This window comes from Corvus kubaryi, unplaced genomic scaffold (assembly GCF_017639235.1).
Source record: "Corvus kubaryi isolate FWS band 111438036 unplaced genomic scaffold, C.kubaryi_AGA036_p1.0 split1-37374, whole genome shotgun sequence".
NCBI lineage: Eukaryota > Metazoa > Chordata > Aves > Passeriformes > Corvidae > Corvus > Corvus kubaryi.
In genome coordinates, this window is record NW_024582079.1 from 59,202 (window position 1) to 74,570 (window position 15,369).

General features: G+C 42.1%; 2 protein-coding genes and 1 long non-coding RNA gene across 8 annotated transcripts in view; 1 reads left to right on the plus strand and 2 right to left on the minus strand.

The window, feature by feature from the left end:
• Positions 1-15,369, plus strand: part of LOC121657782 (heterogeneous nuclear ribonucleoprotein A/B-like) — a 24,863-nt gene continuing 9,494 nt past the window's right edge. Inside the window, exons 1-9 of one of the 4 annotated variants that reach the window (XM_042013872.1) lie at positions 1-146; positions 260-544; positions 3,446-3,614; positions 3,699-3,857; positions 4,261-4,392; positions 6,008-6,116; positions 6,210-6,362; positions 6,441-6,525; positions 6,781-7,105. In XM_042013872.1, the coding sequence (XP_041869806.1) occupies positions 297-544; positions 3,446-3,614; positions 3,699-3,857; positions 4,261-4,392; positions 6,008-6,116; positions 6,210-6,362; positions 6,441-6,511 (1,041 nt within the window). In that variant the 5' untranslated portion in view covers positions 1-146; positions 260-296 and the 3' untranslated portion in view covers positions 6,512-6,525; positions 6,781-7,105. Of the gene's footprint in view, positions 147-259; positions 545-3,445; positions 3,615-3,698; positions 3,858-4,260; positions 4,393-6,007; positions 6,117-6,209; positions 6,363-6,440; positions 6,526-6,780; positions 7,106-15,369 lie in introns of those variants that run through there. The other 3 variants (XM_042013870.1, XM_042013873.1, XM_042013874.1) reach the window with 3 other exon arrangements.
• Positions 3,884-6,008, minus strand: LOC121657784. The gene is made up of 2 exons (XR_006013716.1): positions 5,883-6,008; positions 3,884-5,516 (listed from the first exon to the last, which is right to left on the minus strand). It is a non-coding gene; the product is annotated as an uncharacterized LOC121657784 (long non-coding RNA).
• LOC121657780 (5-phosphohydroxy-L-lysine phospho-lyase-like) overlaps positions 9,147-15,369 on the minus strand; it is an 11,182-nt gene continuing 4,959 nt past the window's right edge. For all 3 annotated transcript variants that reach the window (XM_042013868.1, XM_042013867.1, XM_042013866.1), the window contains 11 exons: positions 14,875-15,034; positions 14,242-14,316; positions 13,338-13,425; positions 13,132-13,248; positions 12,850-12,932; positions 12,331-12,556; positions 11,888-12,042; positions 11,292-11,381; positions 10,943-11,073; positions 10,471-10,527; positions 9,147-9,326 (listed from right to left, as the gene is read on the minus strand). In XM_042013868.1, coding sequence (XP_041869802.1) covers positions 10,475-10,527; positions 10,943-11,073; positions 11,292-11,381; positions 11,888-12,042; positions 12,331-12,556; positions 12,850-12,932; positions 13,132-13,248; positions 13,338-13,425; positions 14,242-14,316; positions 14,875-15,034 — 1,178 coding nt within the window. In that variant the 3' untranslated portion in view covers positions 9,147-9,326; positions 10,471-10,474. The remainder of the gene's footprint in view (positions 9,327-10,470; positions 10,528-10,942; positions 11,074-11,291; positions 11,382-11,887; positions 12,043-12,330; positions 12,557-12,849; positions 12,933-13,131; positions 13,249-13,337; positions 13,426-14,241; positions 14,317-14,874; positions 15,035-15,369) is intronic.

The following is a 15,369-nucleotide window of genomic DNA, read 5'->3' on the forward strand; positions in this document are numbered from 1 at the left end:
TGAGTACGTGTCTGAGGGGGAGGCGGCGGTGGCGGCGGGGCCGGTGCGGAGCAGCCGCGGGGAGCGGGATCGGCTCCAGCACCAGTGCCGGGGCGGTTTTAATTAGACTTCGGTCGGCCCGGGTTTTATCGGGAGCGGATTTTAAAGTGAGTACGAGCGGGATGGCGGCGGCGGGAAGGGGGAGGGGTGTGAGCGGACCGGATCAGACCGGCCCGGCTGGGGAGGAGCCGCCGCGCTGACCCGCGCTCGTCTCTTGCAGGCGCCTTTCGTCCCTCTCCCTCTGCGGACGGGGCACCATGTCGGAAGCGGAGCAGCAGCTGGCGGCTGGCGCCACCCAGAACGGGCACGAAGCGGCCGAGAGCGCCGGGGAGCAGCAGGCCGAGACCGGAGGGGCTCCGGCGGCGGCGGCGGGAGCTGCAGGAGCGGCGGGAGCGGCGGCGGCGGCTGGAGCCGGCCCAGCGGCGGGAACAGCGGGCACGGCCGCCAGCCAGAATGGGGCCGAGGGCGACCAGATCAACGCCAGCAAGAACGAGGAGGACGCGGGGTAAGCGCGGGCGCCATGTGCGGAGCGCCGGGCCCGGCGCGGCCCTGCGGCGGCGGCAGCGCCCCCGGCCCCGCTCGGCCCGCCGGGGAGGGCGGCGGGAGCGGCCCCGCCGAGCCGGGGCCCTGCAGCACCAGCGCTTCCTTTGTTCTGGCGCTGCCTTTTGTTGGCGCCATGTGGCGGCTGGGGGAGGGGCGCCGAGCGGGGCTGTTGCCGTCTCACGCTGTAAAATGGAAGGGCATTTACCTCTCCCGCGTTTTCTTGATCCTTTCTCTCTTTAGCGAAAGGGGCGGATGGAGGGAGTTGCTTTCTGTTGGGGGAGGGGGGCTGGTTGGAACTTTGTGGGGATCGCATGGCCTATCGCCACCGGCGTCGATGTAGATGTGAATGTGTTTTGTGTAAAGCACATAAATAATCCTGGCCTTGGAAGGCAGTGGGGGTAAGCTAAGTTTTTTTAAGGGAAGTAAATGGAAAAATCAGCACGATTGAGACGATGCGCGGTGTGTTTAAATCGGTAAGAGCGAATTTGGTGTGCAGCTTTGCAGCATTGTCAGAAAATGCCTTATGTCTTGCAGGGGATTTCTGGGGGAGTCAAGAGTAGTTTCGCTGTGTTTTGGTAGTCTACACAAGAGAAATTTCTTTTCTATCATAGTTGGCCTGTTCGTAAATACATGTACTTGACATGGACATTACTTACCTATTTCTCAAGCAGGTCTTTGTTACTCAGGCTACCCCATGTATTTAATTGGAACTCCCTTTGTTATCGTTGAGCCCTGAACCAGAGGGTCAGATCCCTCTGGTTAAACAGAGCTGAAGCCAGTGTAATAGATTTTGACGATAAAGGAACGAATAACACTTGTACAAGCTTCCCGCAAGCTGGGACCGGATGTACCTTTTGCAGACACTAGAAGGATTGAGAACCAGGCCTTTTAGCTATGTACGAATTTTTCTTTACTGTTTCTAGTATTCCGTACTGAAAAAGGAGTGATAGTATTTTTCTTCCATGAACAGGAGATGACAAGCTTCAGCCCCAAATCGATATGAAATGAAACTTTTGACAAAAGCAGTTATTCAGAGGGATTGACCCATGTGAAAAATGTAGCACTGTCCTAAAATGAGAGCTTTCCAAAGCACTGGTTTTAGAGGGTTTTGTTAAGAGCTGAAATAAGCTTCCATTTAGCTGCACTAATACACTCAGGAGGGGAAAAATGACTGCATGTTAAGGGTGCAGTTGTCCAGTTTATGTGGCCTCTGAAGGCAAAGCCAAATATCAGGATTTTTGTCATAGTTTCAAAGGCTCTGTATTGTGGTGTTTAAATTAGGTATCAGTTTTTCCAGTTACAAAACAAAGCACTGCAAATTGCGAAGTGTAACACATACTGCTGTGGTAAGGGGTGAGTTTAGCATGTGGCAATGCTACAACACCAACCTGATGCCATAAAGCAGCCAAAGCTGCCTCCAGACAAATTCCTGTCATCCCCCCAATCTCTTGTTAATTCTGTAAGTGTGGTCAGTGATGACAGGGTGTGCTGTAGAAAGCCACTGTCAGTCTGTACAGGTTATAGCAGCCATAGTCAGCTGTTGGGATGGGAAGGAATCCCCCAAGCCCCTTTCTTCTACCTGGTATTGAAAGACTTAGTAAACTTCGTAAGGCTGTTCCTCTAAGGCTCTGATGTAATGGCTGCAGGAAGCACACACTTTACTTGGACCCTGTGCTTCCTGCTGCACTCATCCAGAGTGCACAGCTTGGTCTGCTGAAAAAACTTGAGTTCAGCTGATACATGGTATGGTTTCACCCAGTTGAGGAAAAAAGAGCAAAAACCCCATAAGGTTCCCTCCCCTACTGCCTTTTATACAGAAATAGATGCCGATTCTTGTAAATCAAAGTTACATATAAACACCAAAAGCCAATTTTATTTCAGCATAGTTTAGTTTCTGAAGTGCTGTTAGCTTGTAGTGCCAATCTAGGTTGCCTCCATACAGAGTAATGACAACTTAAACTGTTTCAGTCTATAGTTAGATAAAAAGGCTCGAATGCTTTTAAAAGCTTAGTTTGTTACCTTGGAAACTCTGAAAATAGAAAATGCAGCCATGTTATTAATGTTTTCATTTGAAGTGAAGCATTTGAAAAATGCCTTATTGCCTGATATCACTGTTTTGTTTGTTAGTTTCACTTCTGTATTGTGCCTCGAATTTAGTTCTTTAAGATAGATATCCTCCTTCAGAGGGTATTTTGTATGGGAAAGTGGGCAGGGAAGAACTGTATCTGCCTACTTAGAATTAAATACTAAGAATGGAGAGACTCCTGTAGTACTGATGAAGATAGAACTAGAGTCAGTAACTAAGCAGGAAGAAGTGCACAACATAGTAGTTAAGGCAGGTCCAAAGTCCCATCTTTTGTATGTGACTGGTACTGGAGGTCACAGATACCTGGACTAAAATTTTTACAGCCATTTAACCAAAACCTAAGAGAGCTCAAATACTTCGCTTTTTATGCCATATTCTTTGCTGAATGCTTTCAGAGCAGTAGGAATGGTCCTAGGTTCTTTGCAAGAGTTGGCAGTACTTGATAAATCAATTCTGCTTTCTTGCAAATTATAGAACACTTTTGTAAGAATGTAAGTTACTGGCAAGGAATATCTCAGGCTATTCTTACTATTTCTTATATAATCTAATAAATGTCAGAGTGCATTGTGGCATTGCCTCAAAAAGAAGGGGGAGAAGCCCACCCTTGTGCACTCCTGTAGTATCAGCAGCTTTTGACAAGGTGCAGGTGTTGCACTCGGAACAGTTGGTCCTGTTCTGACAATGCTGCTGAGGTGCGTACCACTGAGCATCTTACTGCATGTGCTTTTCTGCAGTGCTTCCTGAATCTGAATAGCTCTTCTCTCCTTGAAATTTCAGGAAGATGTTTGTTGGTGGCCTCAGTTGGGATACAAGCAAAAAAGACTTAAAAGATTACTTCACCAAATTTGGTGAAGTAACTGACTGTACGATAAAGATGGACCCTAACACAGGAAGATCCAGAGGCTTTGGATTTATTCTCTTCAAAGAGCCTGGGAGTGTTGAAAAGGTGAATTTAAGCTTCATATTTTAGATCCTTAACTTCTAGGGAAAACTTTTCAGCTTGAGTTAATCATACCAAACTATCTTTTAGGTTCTGGAACAGAAAGAACACAGACTAGATGGACGACTAATTGATCCCAAGAAGGCCATGGCAATGAAAAAGGATCCAGTGAAGAAAATATTTGTTGGTGGACTAAACCCAGAAGCCACAGAAGAGAAAATCAGGGAATACTTTGGAGAGTTTGGAGAGGTGTGTAATGGTATCTTAGTAAACTCTGAAAGTTGCTGTTTAGTTTATTAATGATATGCAAGTTTCAAAGTAAGTTAACTTCAGATGTATCACGCCTTCTGTAACATGCAGAAATTTCCCATCTTCAGAGCAAAGGTGGCACTTACTGCACTAGGTGCTTCCATTGCTAGTTAGATACCCTTGTCTTTAACTCAAAGCATTTTAACTGATGTTAAAATCAGTTTGAAGAGTTGTAAAATGGAAATCTCTAATCTGAAAGCCAGTGTTGGCACAGAAGGGCTTGCAACTTTGGTGTTGCATTATATGCTTAGAAAGAAAACTTAAGTTTTGCTGTACCAGTTTCTGTGCATTTAACTGTTCATCTCTAAAACATGAGTCTGAAAATAGTATTTCATGTCTTCAGATTGAAGCAATTGAACTGCCAATGGATCCAAAGACCAACAAAAGGAGGGGGTTTGTGTTCATCACTTTCAAGGAAGAGGATCCAGTGAAGAAGGTTTTGGAGAAGAAATTCCATAACGTCAGTGGAAGCAAGGTAGAAACACTGACTTGTAACTCTTTGTCCAAGCATATAACCTGGAAAGGTTTTTGTAGACCTCTTGGGTCAAAGTACCAAATTTACAATAAGGACAGCTTGAAGTTTACCATAGTGGTGTTTTGCTGCAAGTTCAGTCACAGAGGCTCTTTGGCAGTATTTGTGGCTTTAACTGCTGGGTTTAAGGCTTTTTGTATGTAAAGTATCTAATTGCATTCATTAAATATATGTGGAGAAATTGGCTTATGTATCAGTGTAGCAGTGTAAGCCATTCCAACAGGTAGATGCCTATTTTCAGCATAGACCACTTGCATAAATGAAAGCCTTGCAGATGCTTAACTCTGTAAGCATCTGGCTGAAACTGGCTCTGTCTGCTGGGGGCAGCTTCTGCTTTCTTCTCTAAAGCCCCTTCCTGCAGCCCCCCTGCTGCCAAAACCTTGTCCCCTAAATGTAGTACAAGGATCCAGAGAGTGAATGTATGCTTGGGGCAGCTTGTGTCTGGTCACCTGGTTATGGGAACTGCTGTAAGTGGTGTGAGGTGCTCTGACCAGCTGACTGCTCATCTGAGGGAATAGCTAATGGAGAGAGGCTCATGTATCAACAAATGAGGAGAGGACTGGAGGCAAATGATGTGTACTGGCTCAAGGTGTCCCTGCTCCCTTGCTCTGAGGCCAGTGCTGACTGTCCACATAACGTCAGAGCCCTATTACATTGGGTCATACTGTCTGACACTGACTTAGACTGCATTTGCTTTAAGACTGGTCTTGATACAGGACAGCACAAATTTTGGCAAACCTAATGCACTGGGAAAGTCACTGGTTAGCAGTGACGTTTGTTTTCAGGAGAGATGAATGCTTACATACCAAGAGAGCTGAGAAATTTCTGTATTTCATACCTATGACTTATTTTTATGTTATAGCCATAGAGAATAAAAAGCAGATTACCTTAAAGGTCCTGTGGTGAAGAACTCCAAGCCAGACTTGCTCAGGTGCTGTTGTTCCTTCTGCAGCAGCAGTAGCTTTACTCCTGGACTGTGCACAGATCCAGGAACCAGGTGGTTGGCTGACAGCTTGAACTGCAGCCTGGGAACCTGTCTTGGAAATGTCAGCTTTGGTTGGCTTTACCTGTTAGTATTTGATAAATGATGATTTCAGGGGTTGGTAGAGGTATGGTACAGTCCAGCCACATACACAGTGTGCAGGGTGTATACAGCGGCTGCTGGGTTCTGGTGCATTTCTCAGAACCTTGTTCATTCAGTGCAGGTCATAGCACTGATAGCAACAGCCTTGTTCTGGAGGTTGTGCCAGGTGAGAGGGCAGCCTTGTGGAGAGGTGGCCTCAGCACCTCTTCCATGGGTAAACTGCTGGTAGGGAATAGGCGAATAAAATGCCCTGAAAGCAGTGGCCTCTTGGAAAGGCTGACAGTGACTTACCTTTGCCCAGTTGACACAATAAATCAGATGCCCCTGGTTATGCAGTAGTGCTGCTCACCTGAGAGGAGCACAGTGTGTACACCTCCTTTGCCTCCAGAGGAACCTTTGGCTTCTCCAGGTGCTCAGGCTGGGAAATGCTGCTCTGAAACACTTTACATACTCTTCCTGGTTTTTTATTTGCAGTGTGAGATTAAGGTAGCACAGCCAAAAGAAGTGTACCAGCAGCAACAGTTCAGTAGTGGCGGAGGAAGAGGTAGCTATGGAGGAAGAGGCAGAGGTGGAAGAGGCGGTGGTAAGTACCACACACACTACTTTAGTATGGACACATTCTAAATAAGTTGTGTGTACTAAAATGGGATTTTGTGGATGGTTTTCCCTTCTATAGCTCAAAGTCAAAATTGGAATCAAGGTTATGGCAATTACTGGAACCAGGGTTATGGGAATCAAGGATACGGCTATCAGCAAGGTTATGGTGGCTATGGAGGCTATGATTATTCAGGATATGGGTATTATGGATATGGACCAGGCTATGATTACAGTAAGTAAAGAGAACTGTATTGGGTATAAGCAAGCATAACTAATTAGCAGTTTAATGCATTTGTTCTCTTGTTCATAGGTCAAGGCAGTGCAAATTATGGGAAGACACCAAGACGTGGTGGTCATCAGAATAACTACAAGCCATATTGATCAAACTTATTCAGGTATGCAGTGGCATGGTCTCTTTTGGAAAATGACTGCATAGGTTTTGTATACAATGCTGTAGATGGATACTTCAGTTCTGTACCAAATTTAACTTTACAATAAATTTCTATGGCCTGTTAAATGTGCATCTTACTTGGAAGAGCTCCCTGGAAATGTTTTACATGTTTAATACTTACCGATAACTAGTTGTCTAGACAGTGTGGTGTGTAAATTTCAGCATTGCTGAAGATATTAATTAATGATTTTATTAATAGGTTAAACTGAAACTGATTTTGAGGGTCTGCTTAAAGCTGCAGCTCTGCATCTAGGGACTGCCTCTTGGAGTTAACTATGGACTCTGCATTACTCCAGTTGTACAGAATGAGATGCATCTTAGGGAACCAGTGTCACTTTCCACCTTTTTATTTTGTATTGTTTTTGTGTCATACATTTCCTGTAATGGAAGTGTTAATTTTACTGTACTTTTTGGTACCTTTTTGGAATCTAATGTATTGTAAGGTATTTTACATGTGTTCTGATTCACCATGACATGGATATTGAAGCTATCCTAGCTTTTGAAATAAAAAAGGCGTAATCTAGTGTCTTGTGCCATTCTTCAGCTCGTGTTAGTAAAACACCAGTATCCTGTTCCCAGAACTTAGTTCATGGCAGTACCTTGATAGATGAAGAGTTGTGCTTAAATGTTTTTAATCTTAAAACTAGAAGGCTGTGGTGGTAGTTGTGCTCACTTGCAGTTAAGTGGCAGCTAAAACCTGCTGTCACTTCTGCCTGGAGGTTGTGGAGGAGAGCTCAGGTGAGAAGCCCCAGCTGTGGTGGGGCTGTGCTGGTGAGGTGGTGGCTCATGCTCTAGGCAAGCACAGAGGCTCAGAGTAACTGTATTGGTATCTGCATTGGGCTCTGCTAGGAGGAGTCAGAGCTGTAGGTTTTAGGTAGTGCTTGGGAGTCTAGACAGCATTGCAGGAGGGAGCCAAGAGGTATGCAAGAAGCTGGCTGCACTTCCTTCATATTTCACTGTCTTGAGTCTGAGACTTGTCTGCAAGTTGTTAATAGGATGTATATACTTGCCTTGAAAGGCAGGTTGGACAAACATTAAATTACCAATGCAAAGTCTGAATTTTTGCAGCCTTTTTGTATAACAGAAAAGGCTAAAAACTTCCACTGCAGTTGTGGGTGGAAAAAACATCTCTTTCTCTAGAGATAAGTGACCAGCTAGAAATACTCTCCTTTTTTTGACTTCACTGTTAGTTTACTGCTATTTTAAGGCAATAACTGTCATGTGATTTGCCTGTCTTGTTGCAGAATATAAGTAGCAAGCTCTACTGCACAAAGTAAATTTCTAATCTTTGTTGCACTGATCAATTCGATTTTCAGTCTCCTATTAAAGCTAAAATATGACAATTTTTTTTTCCTTGTAACAAGTTTTTTTGAACAAGTAACACCCAGAAGTGGAATCAAACCAAGTAACTAAGACAAGAAACAAACAAGTTACTAGTGACCTTTTCAGTTTTTTAACAAGGGATGCAGCTATTTCTGCATGGACTATAATCTGCTGCTCCCTGCTGGCTGTCCTTGAAAAGAAAATCTTGCTTGTAAATTTACAAGTCTGTAAGACTCTTCGGTGTTAAGTGGAAATTCTGAGTATTAAAAAAAGTCAAGATTTTAAATCTTAAGAGTTGACAACTTTACAGCTGGACTGTGTAACCTGCAGCCCAACTTACTTGCAAATAAAAAAAATAGCAGATCACTGAAACAAGTAAGTACAGTATTTAAAAGGATTACTGTCTCAAGATTTAAAATTTAAATACTTTATTACATACTTGCACTGTTTTTTCTGTGAAATAAGGGGTAGCAGAATATTTTTCTAGCAAACACTTGGCCCTCCAGTTGGAAAATTGCATGGTACCAGGACCATTGTGCTGCAGTCCTTCTCGCTAGTAGTGTCCTAGCAAGAGTTTGTCAGCTGGTGTTATTGTGGTGATTTTTGTAAGTAGGTGCTCAGGTAATGCTTCCTTGACAGGTGATGTGGCCTTAGGCAGAAACTGAGGATACTGGTATTTAAATGCAGAGCTGGCTTTTCCCTTTCTTCTTTGCATGAAAAGTTTGTGATACAAAGACCTGCCTGGTGAAAGTAAAGGTTTGTATACAAGGTTGTTGCTTATGGCTGTAGTCTACTCTTAATTTCCTAATCCTACTTGGATATTTTTTGAGGACAGACTGTGTTTGTAAGAAGTGATTTGGGAGCCATAGCCCTCAGCTGTCTGTCCCTCATGAGTTTGATGTTAGGAATTTGGAAGTGAAGTTTTTGACTTAACCTGGTGGCTGAGAGTGTTTGTTGAATATAGTGCTACTTAGGGACCTTGTTCTGACACTGGCTGCTGAAACTGGTCAGAAGAGTGTGGGAACGACTGGGTGTACTGGCACCTGCAATGGTGTTTGCATAGGCAGCTGAAGACTTAAAAAAATCAGAACACCCATTGGCCCATCTTAATTTGAAAAAGTTGTAACCTGAAAGTGCATACATTTAGAAAATGTATTTTGTAGTGGCTACTAGAAAGATCCTCCTTTATAATCAGTTTTAGATATGCTGTTTTAAATAAAAGCCAATTCCACACTGCCAGAGTTGAGACAAGCTCTTGTAAAATTTATTTCTCCTAAAGCTTTTACTAAAAACAAGATAAATGAAAACAAAAAAATCAAATGTGACTTATCTGGTCTAAGACATGCTAGGATGAAGATTAAATGTGCATTATTATAGTAGAGTTCTGTTTCTTAGTAGTAGATCTTGATCATTGTTTGAAACCTATGGAAAGAAAATAATGTTACGGTTTTTTTGTAAAAGTATCATTAAATCACTGCCTCATTTTCGCTTACATTATATGTAAGTGTCTTACTAGTACTGTACTTAGTAAGAGGCTTTTTGCATTCTTGGTTTCCTGTAGAAAATAAAGGCGTTTTTCTTGCTTAGTTTAGTTTACAGACAAGCACATTAAGTCATTAGGCCTCTAATTTGCACTGGCACTGTTAAGTAATCTTTCTGTTCCTAAGAGTAAGTAGTATAAACAGTTGTATGTCTTTCCATTAACTTGCTAAATAAAATATTAACACCTTTTTCTTGTGGCTGCTATACTAATATTACACTGAACTAAAACACATTTCTCCTTAGCTCAGGGACGTAGCACTGTGAATCTCATGGTGGTTGAGGCCACCAGTGATTACACTGCTCACAATGATCACATTAGGTGCATTCCTGCCTAGCTGTCCAGAGTTCTACTAAACACGTGGTTATCTTTTAGTCAGAGTAGTCTGAAGAAGTATGAAGTGTACCAAAGGGTGTTGTTATCAAGGTGTTAACTGTAAGTGTACACTGTGCTCGTGAGTGTGCAGCAAACTCACTTGCAGCTATATGTTCTCTTGGCAACCTACTGAGGGACCTCAACAGATGAAGACATAACAAGGCTTTGAAGACTTAACAGGACCAGTCTTACTCTGATACCCACAAACTTTTCAGTCTAGGGATAAACTGATCCTGAAGGATAAGATGCCAGTTGTGAACCTGAAATGACACTTATGGGGGAGATGTGCTGAGAAGTGGTTGTGCAGCTGGACCAGCTTCTGGCTGGAGCCTTAAGGCACTGAGCAGCAAGCAGAAAAGCTGTGTGTTTGTGTGGATGTGCAGTCATTTGCATGCTCTAGAGGCAGTCTCTGGGACATGTTAGCCCTCACAAACAAGTGATGCACACAGTGTTGCTGGGAGTGTCAGAATGGCAAAAGGTAGTTGTGAATGCCAGGTGTACACAAGTATGATCTGTGCTTGGAGATTCCCAGAAATTCCTGCAGACTTTGAGTAAAAGCATCTCTGAGGAAGCTTTAGTCTGACAGTGCTTGCAAAGTTATGTTTAGGAATCTTGGCTTTTAAATAGTACTGGGTGACTATAGGTAAATACCTGCTCAGGTAGAACAAACGGATGTTTTCTCTTGGTTCAGACATTCTTTTTCCATATCTGGAAAGAGAATAAGCAACTTAGTAAAGTCATGTCTTTGTGACCTTTTGCACACTTAACTTTCTTAATGCTAAGTGTGTAGAAGTTGTATAACAAGCTAAGTGGTAAAAGCACATAGATTATGGTTTTCAGGAACAGGTGTACAGCTTTTACAAGTTCTGCTTGTTCAGATAAGCTGAACACTCAAACCTCTGCCAGAGCAAAGCTATTTTAAAAGGCACATCATGCATCTGTAGAGGAAGTAGTTTTGTTAGACAACTTCAGCACAGAATAATTTAGAGGCAAAGGTTATGTGCTCAGCATCTACAATCTTGGCTCCATTTTAGCACTTCTGAAAAACAGGCTCAGTAGTGCAGCATTGTCTTTGAGGCAGTTTAAAAACCTCTATTTTTGAGGGTTTTGATCATTTTTTTACCTGTTAGTATTTTGTCAATTGTCTCCACAACAAATTTTGCATCCTCCATATTGAAGCACATTGGGGGCTTGAATTTCAGCACATTTCTTCCTGGCCCATCTGTACTCAGTAGAATATATTTTTCCTTAAGTCTGGAAAGAGCAATAACAAAGAACTATGTTTACTTCTGCATGTAGTTGAGAAAAACTTCCAAGCACCAGCCTGCAGGCTGTCACACAGTGCCTTTCTACACTGACTGGTTTCTGTCTTGGCCAGTTGGTTGTATTTTAGCAGCTCCTGAGTGGCAAGGGTAGTCTGTAATTGTGTGCTTGCTTCCCTCATTGAGGAACTCCATGATTGTTCCATGTACCTTGTTATTAAATCCTCTGCTTCTGCTGTGGCTGGAGTCCTTTCTGCTTGGTCTTTGATTAAGTCCACTCCAATGAATAAGCCACAACCTCTGTAAAAGAAATAAAAACAGTCAGTCAGTGTCAGAGGAAGGAACTACACATAAACTAAACTGAGGTTTTTTTAAGACAAGACCTTTACTACATGAGAATTACCTGATGTTTTTTGGCTACTGCTAGAAAAGGTTTTGCTGTTCTGAAGAAATGTAAGTAATACAGACTTCTGTCTGCTCACACTAGCAGCACAGGACAGGATCTTAAGCATGTTTTCTATCTAGCTCATCACTTCTGTACCTTGTGCACTTGAAATTCAAGTTCAACAGGAAAGTGAATTCCTTTAGCAGTTAATAAATTGACAGAACAGTACTAGCCCAGAGTGGAAAAGTATGTGGGACTTCTGATAAGATCAAGTTTGTTTCACTTCAGTGTACAGGAGGCTGTTTATATTTGCTGAAAATGCAAAATTTAATTTATTTCTCAAAACAAAATCTGTTGGACTGAGTTGTTGGACTGACTGAACCAAGCAAAGTAGCTAAAAATGTAAATAAGGCACTGATACCTGACATCACCAATGATGGGATGCTTGATTTGCTGCTCCTTGAGTGTCTTCATCAAGAAGTTGCCTACCTCTGTGGCATGAGCCTGAAGGTGTTTTTTCTCAATCACATCTAACACAGCTAATCCAATGGCACATGAAACAGGGTTTCCACCAAACTGAGCCCAGGATAGGAACACAAAGAGCCATGGAAAGGGAAGAAAGATGGAGTCATGTCACTGAAAGTGTAGCCTACACTGAAAGTGTAGTGTGATACAAGGAGCATATTATCACTTTTATCAGATGGAGTCAATACAGAGAGAGTCACAGCTTAGAAACATAGATAGAAATAGTACAGTAACACAGTTACTTTTTAGGTACTGTGGTAAATATTAATAAAAACACTGCATGATGATCTAATTTTAATCCTTAGACTCTTTTACAGAAGTGGGCAACTGTTTACTTACTGTATTAAAATACTCTACTCCAGTGGCTGAAAATGCTTCTGCAATTTCTTTTGTTGTTGCTACACAAGCAAGCGGGTGCCCATTTCCTATTGGTTTCCCCATAGTGACAATATCAGGTATAAAATCTTCTCCCTGAAGCTGGAATGCCCAGAAGTGCTTGCCAACTCTGCCAAAGCCAACTTGAATTTCATCAGCAATAAATACACCTCCTGCCTTGTGCACATGCCTGTAACATAACAGATTTGATTGTCTCTTAAAAGGAAAGAGAACATAGCATTTACCATTTAAGAACATGCAGAAAGTGTTACTTTGCAAACTCTGAGGAAACAAGTGTGTACAGGCCTATATTCTATACCATGTGTTTATAGGCAGGTCTTTGCCATACACAAAGTTCACATTCTAACATGAAGGCTTGGATAATTTCCTGCCTGTCAAGCTCTATGCTACAGCAGGCAGAGAAATTATCTATTTGCTAAATATGTTAAGTTTAAAAAGTTAAGATAATGAATGACCACTTACTCTGCAACCTTCTGAAAATAGCCTGCTGGGGGAATGATTTGACCACCCACACTTGGTAGAGATTCAGCAAAAAATGCAGCAATCTGAAACACAGCATATGATGTTTGAATACAACACAGAAAGTTGTGCAGCAAGCTCTTTGTCCTTAGATGGTTTTTGCATTATTAATGTGATCTTTTCTTTTTGACAAGTCCATACCATGTAGCTTAGTAACTCTGAATTGCACTGACAGGCACATTCATTTCTAAGACAAGACAAACAGTTAAGGAAATAACATTTTACCTTTCTGCCTCTCTTATGTGCATGCTCAATAATATTTTTTACTTCATCAGCATAGGCTGTTACTGAATCTTCATGGTCTTCTCTGTAAAGTCCTCTGTATGTGTCTGGAACAGGAGCCTACACAAAGGAACAGTATCCTATATTCAATATATCGTAAAAACAATTCAGTTGACAAGTAATTGATAGGTATAGGCTGAAGTACATACCACATGGACCCATTCCTTTTGTCCTTCTAGATTTCTGAATTTATATGGGCTTATGTCAATCAAAGATGTCAGATGTCCATGGTAAGCACTTAAAAAACAATTGGCAGAACTAAATAGTAATTTTCTCAGTATCAAGAGTTCTTCAGTATTAGCATTCCAAATAGTAAAGAGTAGCCAACTGCTATCACTTGGTAGGAAATTCAGTAACTTAAGCTGAGAACAACTCTACAATTTCTTTTCTGTCAATAAGCTTAGTACTATTTGGATTGTTTTGCTGTATCTGAATATAAGGGATGCAGAGGGACAGGACTTGTCACTGGTTTGCCTGCACCAGTGACTGGAATCACACCAGGGAACACCTGAGCAGTATCACAAGATTGCAGAACAACTGGAAGGGCCTATTTATGAATATCCTCCAACAGTGGAGTTTCCAGTGACTGTAGGCATCCTGTTCTAGCATTTGACCCCCCATCATGGCAAAAGATCTTTTTTTCTATGTCTCATCAAAATTGCTCAGGTTTGAACTTAGATCTGAGGTCTTTTTTCCTGTCACCATGCATCTTCACACCTGGCTCCCATCCTTTTTGCTCCTTCCCATGAGATAGTTGTAGTTGCAGTGAGATCTGCCTGGCTGTCTCTTGCAGCTGAACAAACCTAGTATCTCACTGCTGTGGCTCCCTTCCCATTGTGGCAGGCCACTGCTGGCCTCCTTCCAGTGTGTCAACAGCTGTCATGTGCTGGAGAGCCCAACCACAGCTCTCAGGGCTGGGCTGGCAAATACTGAACAGAAGGAAAAATTACTTCCCTCAGCTTCCTGGTTACAGTCTTTCTACTACAGGAGGATTTCAGAAATGCTCTATGGGCCAAAACAGAGCCTTGTACCCCAAATTGCCAATGTACTCACTGGTCTAAAACGATAACATCCTCATGTTTTGTGTACTGCCGTGCCAATCTCAGGGCAAGGTCGTTGGCTTCAGATCTACAATGGAAAAATTCAGTAATTGCTTCATTGTGGATGTCCTCAGTTTTGAAATCTAACCTCCTTTGCACTGTTCTGCAGAGATCAGACAACTCAATGCATGTTATGCACAAATTCCTTAGTAATCAGCACTCACTAGGAAGGACTGTTCACCAGAACAGAATCCATCTTAAAAAGCCAGAGTACAGGAACTACTGCAGAAACAATCTGGCTTTTTTTTCTTCCAGATGAAGCTTGCTTAGGAATATGCCCCGCCCCCAGCAGAAGCAATGCGTTGGTACATTTGAGAATAATTCCCAAGTCAGAAGACAAATCAGACAACTAATACAGTAAATATTGACATTACTGTTTAGTAGTCTAAGGTCTTACAAATAGAATAAAACCCTTAAATAAAGCACTCATTTAGTTCCCAGGTAGAGAGCTTGCAGAACCAAACCCATGTTTTTGTCATCATTAGACATCTACACCAGACTGAAACTGGCTGTTGATAAGCAAGTGTGTACTTGTCTGTGTATATCGAGTAAAGCCCCCGTATCAATTCTAATGTACCCAACTTACCCAGAATTCAAAAAATAGAAGGTGCATAATTTCTCAGGTAGTGTTTTTGAAAGTCTTTCTGCATAATCAACCAAGTTGTCATGAAGGTAACGAGAATTTGTATTTAACAATTGATTCTGTTCATGGGCTGCCTTTACTATATCAGGGTGACAGTGCCCAACTGCAAGAGAATGTGGAGAATGGTTTGAGAGTTCTTTATATTACCCATGGTGTTCAGTCACATGCCAGCTTAACACTTTTATTTCTCTAATAGTACAGAGATATTATCAGTAGGGCCTTAATAGTGGTACACCTTGTAAAAACATTTTTTTGCTCCTCAGAAACTTTGAAGTTGCCTCCTACTGTATTTAAAGGTTTGTAGTTAGTACTGGAAATTGATATGCTAAAATAAATAGTGTCTGATTTGATGCTTGGATTTAGGCAGTTACATAGTTCAGGAGTTTGGGAAGGTGCATGTAAGCTTTACTATCAAAGAATTACTAGCCCTGGTAAGGG